The sequence below is a fragment of the Pipistrellus kuhlii genome, unplaced genomic scaffold (genome assembly GCF_014108245.1).
Source record: "Pipistrellus kuhlii isolate mPipKuh1 unplaced genomic scaffold, mPipKuh1.p scaffold_m20_p_4, whole genome shotgun sequence".
Classification (NCBI taxonomy): Eukaryota; Metazoa; Chordata; class Mammalia; order Chiroptera; family Vespertilionidae; genus Pipistrellus; species Pipistrellus kuhlii.
This window is the reverse complement of record NW_023425540.1, coordinates 32743718-32758855: the sequence shown is the minus strand read 5'-3', so window position 1 is coordinate 32758855 and position 15138 is coordinate 32743718. Positions and strand designations below refer to the sequence as shown.

The 15138-nt window shown below is 35.7% G+C and overlaps 1 protein-coding gene and 1 pseudogene across 2 annotated transcripts in view; one reads left to right on the top strand and one right to left on the bottom strand.

The window, feature by feature from the left end:
* Positions 1–15138, bottom strand: part of SLC30A5 (solute carrier family 30 member 5) — a 29788-nt gene that overhangs the window by 4679 nt on the left and 9971 nt on the right. For both annotated transcript variants that reach the window (XR_004982799.2, XM_036408814.2), the window contains exons 5-14: positions 14749–14836; positions 11664–11751; positions 9937–10013; positions 9531–9701; positions 8727–9015; positions 8359–8567; positions 7612–7769; positions 6651–6780; positions 1184–1385; positions 357–583 (exon numbers count right to left, since the gene is read on the bottom strand). Coding sequence is in view for 1 of the 2 variants with exons in the window: in XM_036408814.2 (XP_036264707.1) it covers positions 357–583; positions 1184–1385; positions 6651–6780; positions 7612–7769; positions 8359–8567; positions 8727–9015; positions 9531–9701; positions 9937–10013; positions 11664–11751; positions 14749–14836 (1639 nt within the window). In the remaining variant the exon portion in view is untranslated. The remainder of the gene's footprint in view (positions 1–356; positions 584–1183; positions 1386–6650; positions 6781–7611; positions 7770–8358; positions 8568–8726; positions 9016–9530; positions 9702–9936; positions 10014–11663; positions 11752–14748; positions 14837–15138) is intronic.
* Positions 10821–10948, top strand: LOC118704054 (annotated as a pseudogene).

Genomic DNA, 15138 nt, shown 5'->3' with positions numbered 1-15138 from the left:
ATAGAATCCTTTTAATTAATAGTTAATTCTGTAAATTTATGTATGTTTTGTTTATTCTCAAGCATTAACTCTTTCCAATAAGCTTCCCAATAATATTGGATTATCTATGCTCTACCAAAGCAAAAACAAACAAATCTTAATGAGAGGCAACTACATTGGGATTTAAATGAAAGAAAATCAGCATCTTCATAACATAGTTTACCATCCAAGAAAATATCTCCATTTATTGAGTTCCTCTTTTATGTCCTTTAAATAGAACTGTATTTTGTTCATTCATATCTTGCATATTTCTTGTTAGATCAATTTCAAATGCTACTTTAAAAGGAAAAAAATAGTGAAGAAATTACACACAGTACCTTTTCTAAAGCAAGATGTAATTCTTTTTCATATTCTGGTGGCAGTCTCAGAAGTAGAACCTGACAGGCATCTTTAATCAGTGGAATAACACTGAGAAATATTAATATAGCAATAAAAAGAGAACAGAGGGGATCAGCAATAAACCATCCAAACTGCTCTATAAGAATTGTGGATACAATCACACCAACACTGCCAAGTGTGTCTGCCAAAACATGTAGAAATACACCTGTAAGTAAAACATATAAAAACATTAAAAATTAAATCACATCTAATTTAGTCCTCTTATCCATAAAATATCTATAAATATTATTGAATATCTACTATTCACCTGTCACTTTAAATGACTAAAATATAGTCACTACCCTCAAGGAATTTACAACACAGGAGTAAGAAGGTATGGATGTGGGCTACTATACCACAGTGTGATGACTTTTATGATGGTGTTGTTTACCCTGGGAAGGCTTCCTAGAAATCGTGTATGAGCCAAGTCTGAACATTATCCAAATAACTTATATTAAACATTTAGAAAACTTCAATTTAGTGCTAAATACTACTCAACTTTCTTTATAGTACAGTAAAAATCTGTTCATGTTTTTGTTTTGTTTTTGTAGTGGAAATTCACAATGGCATACTCAGTATTTCCTCTAGAAATAATATTTATGCAATTGTCACTATGAAAAGAACTCTATAATTATACAGTAATTAACTTGAACCTTTTTTTAGCCACAGATTGTTTTTCCAAAATAAGATGTACCAGAGCCCAATAAAATAAAGTAGCAAATCACAACATGGTTGAAAAGTAGGTCAATATTTGGCAAGGACTCACCCCTCATGTTAGCATTCATGCCTCCGCCTGCAGGTCCATGGCTGTGACCATGCCCATGGTCACTGTGGCTGTGCGTATGGTGTGAATGGCTGTGATCAGATGAGTGACAGCTTCCTTGAGAAGCTCCATGGGTATGGTTATGGGCATGGCTAAAGGCACAGATACCAATAAGGTTTACTATCAGTCCTCCAACTGAGACTGGCTAGCAAGAGGGAGAAAAGAAAACTTTTAAATTTGTAATTTAAAAAATTAGCTTGCTGCTCAAAAGTTAGTATACAGCTATATATGTATTCTGTTTATAGTTTTGAAAGTATTCATAGCAAAACTTCATTATATTCATTAAGTAAATCCAAATTTTAAGTGATTAAGAATATGTATTTGGTTTATGACTTATGGATAAATAAACGATACTGAAGTTTTGTTTTATTTAAATAAACAATTTGAAAATGCTACTTATAAGAGTAAGTATACACTATACCTGAAATCTTGTTTACATTACTAGGTACATTTCAACAGTATGTATTTATAGGTATAACTTATTCTTTTTTTTAAAAATAAATCTTTATTGTTCAGATTACAGATGTTCCTCTTTTTTCCCCTCCATAGCTCCCCTCCACCCAGTTCCCACTCCACCCTTTGCCCTTACCCCCACCCCGTCCTCATCTATAGGTGTACGATTTTTGTCCAGTCTCTTCCTGCACTCCCTCTCTTCCCCCTCTCCCCCTGCCCCGAGAATTGTCAGTCCACTCCCTGTCTATGCCCCTGATTCTATTATATTCACCAGTTTATTCTGCTCATCAGATTTTTTATTCACTTGATTTTTAGATTGTTGATAGATATGTATTTGTTATTCATAGTTTTTATCTTCACCTTTTTCTTCTTTGTCCTCTTCTTAAAGAATACCTTTCAGCATTTCATGTAATACTGGTTTGGTGGCGATAAACTTCTTTAGCTTTTTCTTATCTGTGAAGCTCTTTATCTGACCTTCAATTCTGAATGATAGCTTTCCTGGGTAGAGTAATCTTGGTTGTAGGTTCTTGCTATTCATTACTTTGGATATTTCTTGCCACTCCCTTTCGGCCTGTATAGTTTCTGTTGAGAAATCAGCTGACAATCATATGGGTGCTCCTTTGTAGGTAACTGTATTTTTCTTGCTGCTTTTAATATTCTCTCTTTGTCTTTTGCTCTTGGCATTTTAATTATGATGTGTCTTGGTGTGGTCCTCTTTGGATTCCTCTTGTTTGGGGTTCTGTGCAATTCCTGGACTTGTAAGTCTATTTCTTTCACCAGGTGGGGGAATTTTTCTGACATTATTTCTTCATATAAGTTTTTAGTATCTTGCTCTCTCTATTCTTCTGGCACCCCCATAATTTGGATGTTGGTATGCTTGAAGTTGTCCCAGAGGCTTTTTACAGTATCTTCATATTTTTGGATTCATTTTCTTTTAGCTTTTCCGGTTGGGTGTTTTTCTTCTTCTTTGTATTTCAAATCTTTAACTTGATTCTTGCGATCCTCTAATCTGCTGTTGGATCTGTGTATTATTCTTTATTTCAGTCAGTGAATGCTTAATTTCTAGTTGATCCTTTTTTATATCCTTGAGAGTCTCACTAAATCTATCAGTGATTTCTAGAAGATTCTTGAGTAACCTTATAACCGTGGTTTTGAACTCTATATCCAGTAGTTTGCTTTCCTCTATTTATGTCATTTGTGATCTGTTTCTTTTTCTCCACATTTTGGCTGCTTCTCTGTGTTGATAAAGTGGCTTTGTGTGCTAGGTGTCCTATAGGGCCCAGTAGCTTAGCCTCCCCAATTCCCTGAGGTGGACACTCTTGGTGCACCCCTCTGTGGGCTGTGTGCACAGTCTTATTGTAGTTAAGCCTTGATTGTTGGTGGTATCATTGGGAGGACTTGATCTCCAGGCCAATTAGCTGTGAGGATCAGCTATGTCTGCAATGGGAGAACTTCTGTGCTGGAGACACCCTTATGGGGCAAGACTTGCTTCAGTGGGGCTTTGGTGCTCACTGAGTCTGCCCCTTGAGTGTGGCCCTATGGATCGAGGAGTTGTAATCTGGATGGTCACACTCTAACCACTGGGTAGACTGGATTTTGGATCTCCAAGGAGGTGCAAATTTAGCCTCTGCCTTAGCCCACCCAGCTGGAGCTATGGAGAGATCTGCAGATTCCTCTTCTTTGTTTGGGTTTGGAAGTGCCCAGATGAGGCCCAGCTGAAACAATGCAAGCTGCTCTGGGGTCTTGGGCCTTCTTTTGGAAGTTCTGGTGCTCTCTGACCCAGCTGCAGTTAGGTAATTTTAGATTGCAAAGGGCCAGGCCATTCATATGCAAAAGTCTTTGCATACAGTGTGGGTGGGGTGGGGTCAAGGGAATCAATAGGGCAGAGCAAACAGCTATGGCTGATCCTCAGTCCTGCCCAAAGAGGTCCCCAGGTTCTCAGGTCCCACGGTAATCGGTAATTGCTGCAAGCACCTCCGAGAGGAAGCCGTCCTTGAGTTCCATCTGATGCCAGAAAATGCAGTTTCTCTCCATAAGAGTCTGGGTCCCCAGAGTCTTGCCCGTAACTGGAGTTCAGAGGAGTCAGGAGTTTGTGTCTCCCTCCCGACTGAAAAAGACAACAGCATCCTCAGTTGCCAGCCCTTTCCACACGCATGCCTCCGTACCTCTGCACTTTACTTCCGCACCTCCTCTGAGTCTCAGAGTGTTTTTCTCTTTCCTTTTAGTTGTCGAATTTCCACTCAACCACCCTTCCAGTGGTTCTGGATGATGTCCATTTTGTCTTTCAGTTGTAGTTTTGAAGTGATTGTGCAAGGCAGCAGCTTCAAGTGTTTACCTATGCCACCATCTTGTTTCCCTACTCATTCTTTTCAATAGCTGCATAGTATTCTATGAGTGACAGATTTAACTAGTCCTTTCATTAGTGGCCATTCTCCCCTCGACATTATCTAGCTATCTATATAATAGAGGAATATGCAAATTAGCCAGGATGCCATAATGTCACGACTGAATAGCAGGGACCTGAGGGTACATGGCGCCTGGCTGGGGTGAGGGACTCAGGCCACACCCCCTACCCCGCAGGGCTTTACAGGTGATCTCAGGCTGTGACCCTCATCCAACGGGGCTTGATGGGGGACCTTGGGCCAAGGCCCCCCCACCTCACTGCTGGGCCAGAGGACCTCAGGCTGTGCCCCTCCACCCAGTGGGGCTTGACAGGAGACCTGAGACTGCACCCCCCCAAACACCCGGTCATCGGGCTGGGGAACCTGAGTCTGTGCCCCCCCCCGCCTGGAGGGACTTGATGGATGTGGGGCCGGCTGATTCTGGGTCTCATCTAATGGGGTGGAGTTGACTGGGTCTGGGTTTCCTGCATTTTTGAAGCGTGTGTGGGTGGTGGTCGGGGATTTGACTCTAGGTCCTGCAGCGCACCCCAGACTCTGACATGGAGATTTTCATATACATTTTACTAATTTTCTTTCATCTCTGACACTTCTATTACAGAGAAAGGGCAGATAGCAATATTAAATTATTTTCTCTAATTAATCCCCTTTAAATGTGCACAAATTTCATGTACCGGGCCACTAGTAAATAATAATAAAAGTGTAATATGCTAATTAGACTGGACGTCCTTCTGGACATCCTTCCTTCTGGACAAAGCCACAGCAGGTGGGGGCTGAGGCAGAGGCAGCAGAGGCCCTTGTGCAAATTTCGTGCATCGGGCCTTTAGTTACAAATAATGATATAATGAATCATGCATCTCTACACACTTGTGTGAATATTTCTGTATTAAATATTAAAGATCAAAGGATATGAGCACTTAAAATTCAAGATATATTTCCACTGTAATCCAAAAACATTTTACTAATATATGCTTCTACCAACAAGACTCATAATTGTTTTTAGTCATTCATCAATTAATTGCTGAGTTCCCACAAGCCAGGTGCTACAATTTAAGAGTTAATGATACACAATTCAGGTCCAGAAAACACTTCACTACATCTTAATTGTGGGATAATGACAAATTAAACCATAGTTATAACTCAACACTGCGATGGGACTATTGAAAAGGGATATCTAACAAACTTTCCAGAGAAAAGAGAGGATTTAAGAGAAGGTATGCCACCAGAGGAGACATATAGCAAAGTCTTAAGGAAGTCTGAATGTCATAAGTAAGGGAAGAACTGGCCAACTATAAGAAATAGCACATATAAAGGTAGGTGTTTAGGTATAGGTAGAACATTAAAAATTGCTATAGCAGAACTATAATCTATGGAATAAAATTAATATTTTTCTGCCCAACCACTGTGGTTCAATGGTTGAGCGTTGACCTATGAACCAGGAGGGCACGGTTCAATTCCTGGTCAGGGAATATGCTGGGTTGCAGGCTTGATTTTCAGTGGTGGGCATGCAGGAAGCAGCCAATCAATAATTCTCTCTCATCATTGATATTTCTATCTATCTTTCCCTTTCCCTTCCTCTCTGAAATCAATACAAACATATTTGAGAAAAAAAAATTTTTTCCCCCTTCTGATTCTATCTCTAACAAATTTCTTTAGGTACTTAAAAACACACTTTCAAATAAAAACATTTTTTATTTCTTGAAGTTGTATCAGCTTTTAATATTGGAAGGCATTTTATTTTATTTATTTATTTTGGTTAGTCCTCACTGGAGTATATTTTTTCCATTTATTTTAGAGAGAGTAGAAGGGAGTGGGGTGGGGGGAGAGAAGAGAGAGAAACATCTTGTGAGAGCTTCATCAACTGGCGGCCTCGCACACATCACAACTGGGGCAGGAAACCTGCAACCCAGGTAAATACCCTTGATTGGAATCGAACCTGTGACCCTTGGGTTCTGGTGCTGACACTCTAACTACTGAGAACACCAGCCAGGGTCAAACAAAAACATTTAATAAGTCCAAAAGACTATGTTTTAGAATGTAATCTAATATTTTGCCTACTAAAATATTAGAGAAAAGGATTAATTCTACCAAAAAAAAAAAAAAAAACTTTAAAAAAAGAGAATAAGAATTATATTTAAAAATTTTCCTTTCAACACCAGTGAGGTGTCTGGGCACTGGTGGATGGAAAGAGGAGGAGTAAGGGAAGGGGAAGGCTCATTCCAAAAAAGATGGGGCCCAGAAGAGTATTTCAGCAGCCTAGGAGGCAGGGCCAAAGATAGGATCTTCCCTAGGGCAGTGGAGGGAAGGGTGGCCGCGTATTTATTAGGGATTGGTGACTTTGCTAAGAATCTGCCAGGCTCCTGGAACACTAGCACAGCCTGAGGGGGAAAATTTTTTGTAAGAGTCAGCAGTGTAAATAACAAGATAGGAAGTTACATTGATTTAAATAAAAAATGAAATAAAATCTTTTTAGATTAGTAACTACAAATAGTTATACTTTAGCATGAAAGAACTATATGAATATGAGCAGTAATTACAATAGGAAAATAAAGACTTACTGTTAACATGTGTGTGTCTAGTTCCGGAGGATCAATTAATCTAGCCACTGACTCCATAAACACAAAGAAAGCTATTACCATTAGAAAAAGTCCATTAATAAAGCCAGAAAGAATTTCTATTCGGCCATACCTAAAAATGTAGAACATATTTTTAGAAAAGGAAATGACAAACAGTTTAAAAGTATAACATTATTACTTTCCAAATGAGAAAACAAGTCCAAATTTTCAACTACATAAAAGTAATATTAGAAAGTTACTAAGATTTTAAACATCATACTAATATGTTCCAAGGTACTTTCTGGACATATATCTGTTGAAATTTTATATATTTATCAATATATAAATGTTCCCTCTTCTAGACAAAGCCTTTCCTAATTTCTTAGCAAGAAGTTATTTTTCCTTTAAGCCCCTAATGTGCTCTATATCTCTGTCTCAGCACATAGATTCTGCTTTATACCAAAATCATGTGTATTTTTGGCTCATTTATCTTTCAAAATATAAACAGTTGAAAATAAGAGCTGAATTCATTAATCTATTTAGAATAGGTCTCACCAAAATACCTTGTACCAACAGGGGATTCTAATATTTGTTGAACTGACTTATTCATTTAATGAAAGGACATTTAATGTATAGCCCCTTCATTTTTAATTCTCTTAACTGCAAAGATGTGGATGCTCATGTACATTCCATTGCCTCAAAGAAACATGTTGAGCAGAGAGCTCAATATTTAACTATTTGCTCTCTGTCTATAAGAGGGATTTGCCAGGGATTACCATCTTGAGCTTACTGTCAACTAGTATTTATTAAATGTTTGGTTCATTTCCTCTTACATAATTCAAATTAAAGAAAAACAAAACTCTGAAAAATTATTTGTATTAAGAATAATAAAATTTCATGTCCCTTAGATGGAATTTGCACTTAAGACTTTCATTGTACTACATCACCTTGATAGTGTACCTACCCATAGGAGAAAATCCGAGTTGCTTTCCATCTACTCATTAGGGCAGCAAAAAGTCCCATGACCAAAGCAGAGCAGTCAAAAAGCATGTGAAATCCATCTGAGATCAGACCCAGACTATTGGTCAACACGCCATAAAATAATTCCACAAAGGTAAAAAGCTAAAATATAAAAAAAAATATATAGGGGAGTGTGTTGGGAAATACTGTTTCAAGAGAGAGTCACCAGAATTTAGTCATGAGGATTTTACCCCAATTAACCCACATTATAACCTTAATTGTACCCAATCTTTACTTGAAGATATAACTGCCTCTAGTTATTTAACTTGTATTTCTACTAAAATTGCATGTCATATAAATTGTAAGAAACTACACTAATCAGATATGTCCATCTCATAAATTATTTAAAAGGAGATGGTTTTATAGTTTTATTTATAGGTCTGTAGAATGCAATAAACTAAGCTTTAACAAGTTAGCATCTGGTCTGTAGTGAGATCCTACAAAGAATAGATAACATCTTTAAAAGCTACTATATTTATTGATTTGAAACACTACACTAAACTGTTTCTAAAATGCCTCAAAAACTGTTTGCTTAAGTAATCTGAATATAACCCTGTAATATTCCTACTACTTAAGAGAAAATGTAATTTTAACTCATTTGTAATTACCAGAATTTTGGGAATTACTAAAATTATACCAGAATTAAAAGATTAAGCTTTTAAGATATACCACTTACATTTTAAAATCTTACCAGATTCAAACACAAGAAGTAAAAGATCTGCCTAGAGTCATTCTCCTCGAGAATCTGTTTTAGTGATTCCTTAATAAACCTAGGAATGGATTGGGAGGTATGCTGAAAAGCATCACCCATGAAGTTATAAAGAGGTGTTCCTTCAGGAGAGTATCCAATTAGGGTACCTTTCTGTCCTCTCTTAGAGGGAGATGATAAGATGTTAGCAGCTAAAAAGAGAAAAAAAAATATTATAAAAGTTTAAGCTATCAAAACCCAACACAGTATCTGTCAGCACTAAATGCAAGCACTGAATAAATTTCCAAATTGAGCAAATGATGTAATCATCAGAATCCAAGAAGAAATTTGATAAGGAGAAAAACTCTTACACAAAATGAAGAATATAGCGCTCACTACCACTCCTCCAGACAGGACATGTTCCGTGCTCTCCTGGTGTGCTGCTCTGTTCATAGCCCGAAGCTGATCTGTTATTGGATGCGTCCAAAAATTTCCAAAAAGTAGAGCACTAATGAAAACGGTGAAGGATCCATAGCGGGCACATTTGTTAACTTCTATTTTGACTGAACAAATGGCATCGACATAGAAATCCAGGATCATGACAAAAAAGATAACCGTTGTGAAAGGTGTAATGAGAGAAAACCAAGACTCGACTTTACTCTAGAAATTAAAAAAAAAATTTGGGGGGGAGTGTCAATATTATATCGTATAAAGTTCATACCTTTTAAGATGTTTTAAGTTAATCCCTTTATGTATAACTAATGTTCTCATGATTCAATATGATATGTAAAATGCCCAAATAAAGACCTATAAGTTACTGGCACAATATTCCCCAAAATATTAAAAACTACGGCAGTTGGGTTCAATATTTTTTAAAATAATAGGTGACCCATAATCCTTGTGCCTAACATGTGGTGGATATTAAATTAAATTATTAAATCAAATAAAATATATTGATTCCTTTGAGCCATAGGCATGGGAAAGTATATAAATGGTACTTGATTTGATTTCTCTATAAACAATAAAATTAAAAAGTTTTCAAAAATTACAAAGAAAAAGCAAAGATAATTTAAGGCACTTGCAACCTTAAATTGAAATAAATTACAATGTACCAAACTAAAATTTATAAGTAATAGCAATTCATTTTACTTATTCCAATAAATTCCTGATCTTACCTCAGTTGTCACAGAAAGAACAATGACCCATGGACACAAGAGAAGCACAGAAACAAGATGGGATAAAGCTTGAAGACGTTTGGCTCCACCAACATCTAGAGAGAGCTTTCTGGAAGCTGTATGAAAACCAACTTTACAACACAAAGCCAGAACTAGCAATAATACTCCACCCTATGAGCAAAATTAGATAATTCTCATTAGAAATATACACAGTTCAATATTCAGGTTTTAAATACATAATATTTGAAGAGATGAACTAGTTTTTACATATTCCAAATTCCTGAACTACTTAAATGGCATGCATTAATATAAACTACTGGTAACTTATTTTAAACACCTTTAAAGTTATAGTTGCTGTAACTTTTCAGAATCTTAGACCATGTTAGCAACAAAGAAAAGAACATACCTTGTGATCTGCCACACCTAAGAAGGCAATGGCTGTGTAAAGCATATGAGTTAGAGCACTGTCATGATGTCCTTCAGCTAAGTGAGTTGGAGTAAAGGAAAAAAATTGCAAATATTAACTCACTGCCCTGAAGTCCTCCTGGAATTTTTGGTACATTATTTTAGGTTGACTATAGACTAGTCTCATGCCCCAAACCTGACTACCCTCAATAGTTTCCCTTAAAAATAATTTAAAAATAAATTTTGGAATATGACTAATAAGTTGGCTTATCTGTATTCCTTTTGTTGTCTCCAAAACAATTATAATAGTGCCTGAGATATAGCTGTTAAATTTTAGTTCTTAACTTCCAGGAGACATATACATATCTACTGTAAGTGGAACAAATGGACAAGAGCAAGGACCCTCCCTGGACAACTCCTATCCATGGACTTGCTCTTTTAGAATGACTTTATTATATACATTTTTATTGATTTCAGAGAGGAAGGGAGAGGGAGAGAGAGAGAAACATCAATGAGAGAGAAACATCAATGATCAGCTATTTGCTGCATACCCTCTATTAGAGATTGAGCCTGCAACCCAGGCATGTGCCCTGACCAGGAATCGAACTGTGACTTCATGGTCATGGGTTGACACTCAGCCACTGAGTCACACCAGTAGGGCTAGAATGACTTTTAAAATCAGTCCTAAATCTGTTTCTAAGTCATTGACCACATAGCCCTCATCAAAGCAAGCAAAAAACAAATGAGGTTGTATGGAGACAGCTGTATTGCAAACATTTCAAAGTCAATGCACCCTCTTTTATTGTAACAAAGTAAACTGATATAACTAAGAAGTTTTTGGGCAGTGAGTAGCTGTAATCAGGAGACTAAAAAAATGGTGTTCTCATCGCTTCTTGGCCTTTTGGCTAAGATCAAGTGTAGTATCTGTTCTTATCAGTTTAAAAAAATGGTGTTCTAAGCTCTGAATAATGGAGTAGGCAAAAAAAGATATATGGATATGAAATAAAACAAATTATATCTGTAGAGGAAAGTGAACAGACATACTTGACTCAGAAGTTGGGTTTACATAAGAGAGAATTGGGGGCTGAGTCAGAGATAATAATTTAGAGCAAGAGAGTGAATATCTAATTTAAAAACTTCCTTGTTTCCATGCCTGTGGGTTCAGCATATGCCCCCTAGTGGTCAGTGTGCGTCATAGCTACTGGTCGAACAGTTGCTTAGGCTTTTATATATCTACACTAATAAAAGAGAAAGATGCAGATTGACAGTACCTCCACGACACCCACCAGCCAATCAGGAGATAGTATGCAAATTAACCCAATAAAGATGGCAGGTTAATTTACATACACAGTTGCAGAGTACACTGAATACTGCGGCCTTGCTTTCTCTGTTGTGGTCTGAGTGAAGGCCTGGGACCCGGGTGCCAGAGGAAAACCAGTGCCGCCAGCCAGGGGAAGGAAGGCCTATTGCACAAATCTTCATGCAACAGGCCTGGAGTATATAGATAATTGCCACTGACTTCTAAAACAACCATTTAAATTATTAAATTACAAGGGAGCAAATTGATTTTGTTGAGTGTCAAATCATTTATTTAGCATGAGGTCAATGTAAAATACTTTTACTGTCCCTAAATTTCTAACAGTTTAATTCAGTCACTCCATTTCCCATTCTGTCAGTCTTTTATTTTTCTACAACAATAAATAAATCTTATCTGTTACAAAAGGATACGATGTTCAGCCATTTTAGCCATGAGATCATCATTGTCGAAAAGCAATAGGCAGATCACAGCAATAATAAAAAAAGCAGCCCCCCTTGTCTGGAAATGAAGAGAAAAATCTTAAGAATGGCTTTTTTAAGAATTGATTTTTAAGACCATGATTACACAAATGCTAAAAATTTTTTTTTGCAAATAAACATTTAAGGTAAAATAATACCTGACATTAGAGCCCTTAACTGCCCAATATAAATTTACAGTATTAACAGTAAGGTAAAAGTAAAGAGCTCTAATAAATTCTGCAGGATATTTTAAGGGCACTTAAGACACATAGTAATGACAACTTCAATTGTTTACTTATTAATATGGCTAGCCATGTTATCATACACAAACAATTATTGTTCACAGAATTAATCTTTGAAAATGTTATTTTGCTTTTGATTGAAAAGCCCAAGTAGGTAAAGAATAATTAGAAATTAACAGTTAATTTATAATAATATCAATATTCTAGGTAACACTCCTCGAGGGGAAAGAATTAAAAAGCTATAAGAAAACTAGCAAAGTTATTTTTAGTATCTAGTAAAGGTATAAGGCACTTAAAAGCTGACAAACATTTTATGTTCTCATTCTAGGGAAAGGATTTTGACAAAAGAAAATTATAGAAAGGACATACTAACTTAGTTTTTACAAATACTCAATTATACAAAAGCAATTTAAATAGCATTATTATACAGTCTATATTTACAAATTAACAGGTATAATACCAGATACTTTCATTAAATAAAAATTTAAAATGAAAAGTGAGGATCCTATTATACTTATTATGTGTTACTACCCTGTTTCCCCGAAAATAAGACAGTGTGTTATATTAATTTTTGCTCCCAAAGATGCGCTAGGTCTTATTTTCAGGGGATGTCTTATTTTTCCATGAAGAAGAATACAGTATACATTATTGTTAAATGAAAATAAAGGAAATTTATTACCTGTATACGGTATAGTAGTACGGTAGTTGTCAACACAAACCAGACAAACTGTGAATCCTACAGTATCAAGAATTTACTCATTTATTCAATGACAATCATGTCATCATCTTCTGGAACATCATCATAACAATCCAATTCCTGAATTTCTTGTGACTCCATTTCTTTCAGAATCAGTGGACCAAATCTCTCATGTTTAGCCTAGGGGGGCCTTATTTTCGGGGGGATGCCTCATATTTCACTCAGAAGGAAACCTGTAAGTAGGTCTTATTTTTGGAGGATGTCTTATTTTTGGGGAAACACGGTACTACACTTGATAAATTATTACTGTGGTAGATATTTTAACAAATGTCAGTATACATAAACCATACAATTTATAATTTTATAATTTTTATTGAATCAGAATATGGCAACATCAACAACACTCAAATATGGAGCATGTAATCTAATCTTTTATTAACAAAGAGGGCAATAGAATTTTGTAGTGCTTTAGTCATAGCTAAGGAAAAAACCCACTGAGTCTTGGATAAATGCTGAGATTCATTACTGACACGAATGAGAGGATATGCAAGATCTATACTCATTTCTGATTACTGGTGCAGCAAAATTTTTTTAAATTTTTTTTTAATGTTTTGAGTCCTTTATATTCTTTTATGAGTTGTTTTTCTCTGTTTGCTCATTTCTGTTGAGGATTTTAAGCATTTTTCTTAATTGACATATTTTAAACAAGTGTAAAGCTTTTTTTTGGTGGCAATTTGCTGCTGTTAGTTTGCACAATGATTTCTGTTATATAAAAGCCTGTAATCATTATAAAGTTAAATGTATTGAATTTTCCCTTTGTGTTTTTTTTTTAAATAATATATTTCATTGATTTTTCACAGAGAGTGAGAGAGATAGAGAGCTAGAAACGTCACTGAGAGAGAAACATCAACCAGCTGCCTCTTGCACACCCCCTACTGGGGATGTGCCCGCAACCCAGGTACATGCCCTTGACCGGAATCGAACCTGGGACCTTTCAGTCCGCAGACCGACGATCTACCACTGAGCCAAACCGGTTTCCGCCCTTTGTGGTTAAATTATTTATTTTGAAATTTATTTTTCAATTACAGTTGATATGAAGTATTATATTAGTTTCAGGTGTACAACATAGTGATTAGATATTTATACACCTTACAAAGTGACTTTGTGATATTTTCCCTACTAATTTTATGCTTTTACAAATATCTTCCACCAAACTCTTCAATTCACTTAACATTTATTTTGGAGTACTCTATAAGTTAGGGGATAAGCTTATAAAATGGCATATGCTTTAATATTAATGATCCAATGTGGAATGTACAGTCTCTCACTCTGTACATGGCACATTACTTTGTTTATTTTATTTTATTCGTCTTGTCTCCATTACTTAGCCTGAAAGTCTAAGGGGACTATTATACTTTATTTTTCCTTTCTCCTATAACTAGAATAGTGTACCATGCATAGGAAACATTTAATTTTGATAAATAGAAATATTGCAGTTGTAAGAATTGGAATTACAGATGGATGACTCATTTATTAAAAACAAATATTTAAATTAAGTTGAATAGGAATGTCTAGTTGGCAAAATGTTGTATAAATATTCATAAAAAATGTTCATCAAGCTTTAAATAAAGTTCTTAGGTATTTCCAAAAATGTCTGTGGATTAAAAACGAGGTGGGAAAGGGTTCAGGTACAACATAAAGGAGATGTTTGTGGTGATCAATCAGTTCTGTATCTTGATTGTGGCAGTAGTTACCTGAATCTACATATACAAACCCACATATAAGTGTATTTAAAATTGGTGAAAACTGAATAAGGTCTATGGATTGTACCAATTTCAATTTCCTGGTTTTGACCGTATAATTGAGTTGGGAAAGAAGGTACTACTGAAACTGAGTGAAGGGCACAAAGAATGCTCTACTATTTATGCAACTTCATAGGAATATATAATGATGACAAAAAGGTTGTAAGAAAAATGTAAAATTAATAGAAAAAGCCCCTGCATTCTTTCAAATGTTAAAAGATACTATTTTGTTGTTTTGGATAACATTTCAAATGTATACTTTCGATTTTCAAGTAGCTAATAATGGAAAGTTCTACCTTTGCTGGTCCTCCTCCAGAACCAGTGAACAAAACACTGAGTAGGGAGATGACAACAATATCACTGTGTTCAAATAGCAGCAAAGTCCTACAAAAATAAAACATATCATCATGAAATGTATCTGATCTTTATAAAAAAGCATTAATTCAACTAGAGTGAAAAAAAGAAATATTTCCCCTTGATTCATAACACATCATGAGAAAAATAAGTACAGCAGCTCTGGAAAATATTTTGGCATTATCTACCATAGAAAAAAATGAAGCTATAAATACTCAACACTACTCATAGAATTATATCATGCAGATTTCTTGTATTTGTATACTTGGGAACATTTATATAGATACCAGCATTGTTTGCAGTAGCCCAATATTGGAACATTTATATAGATA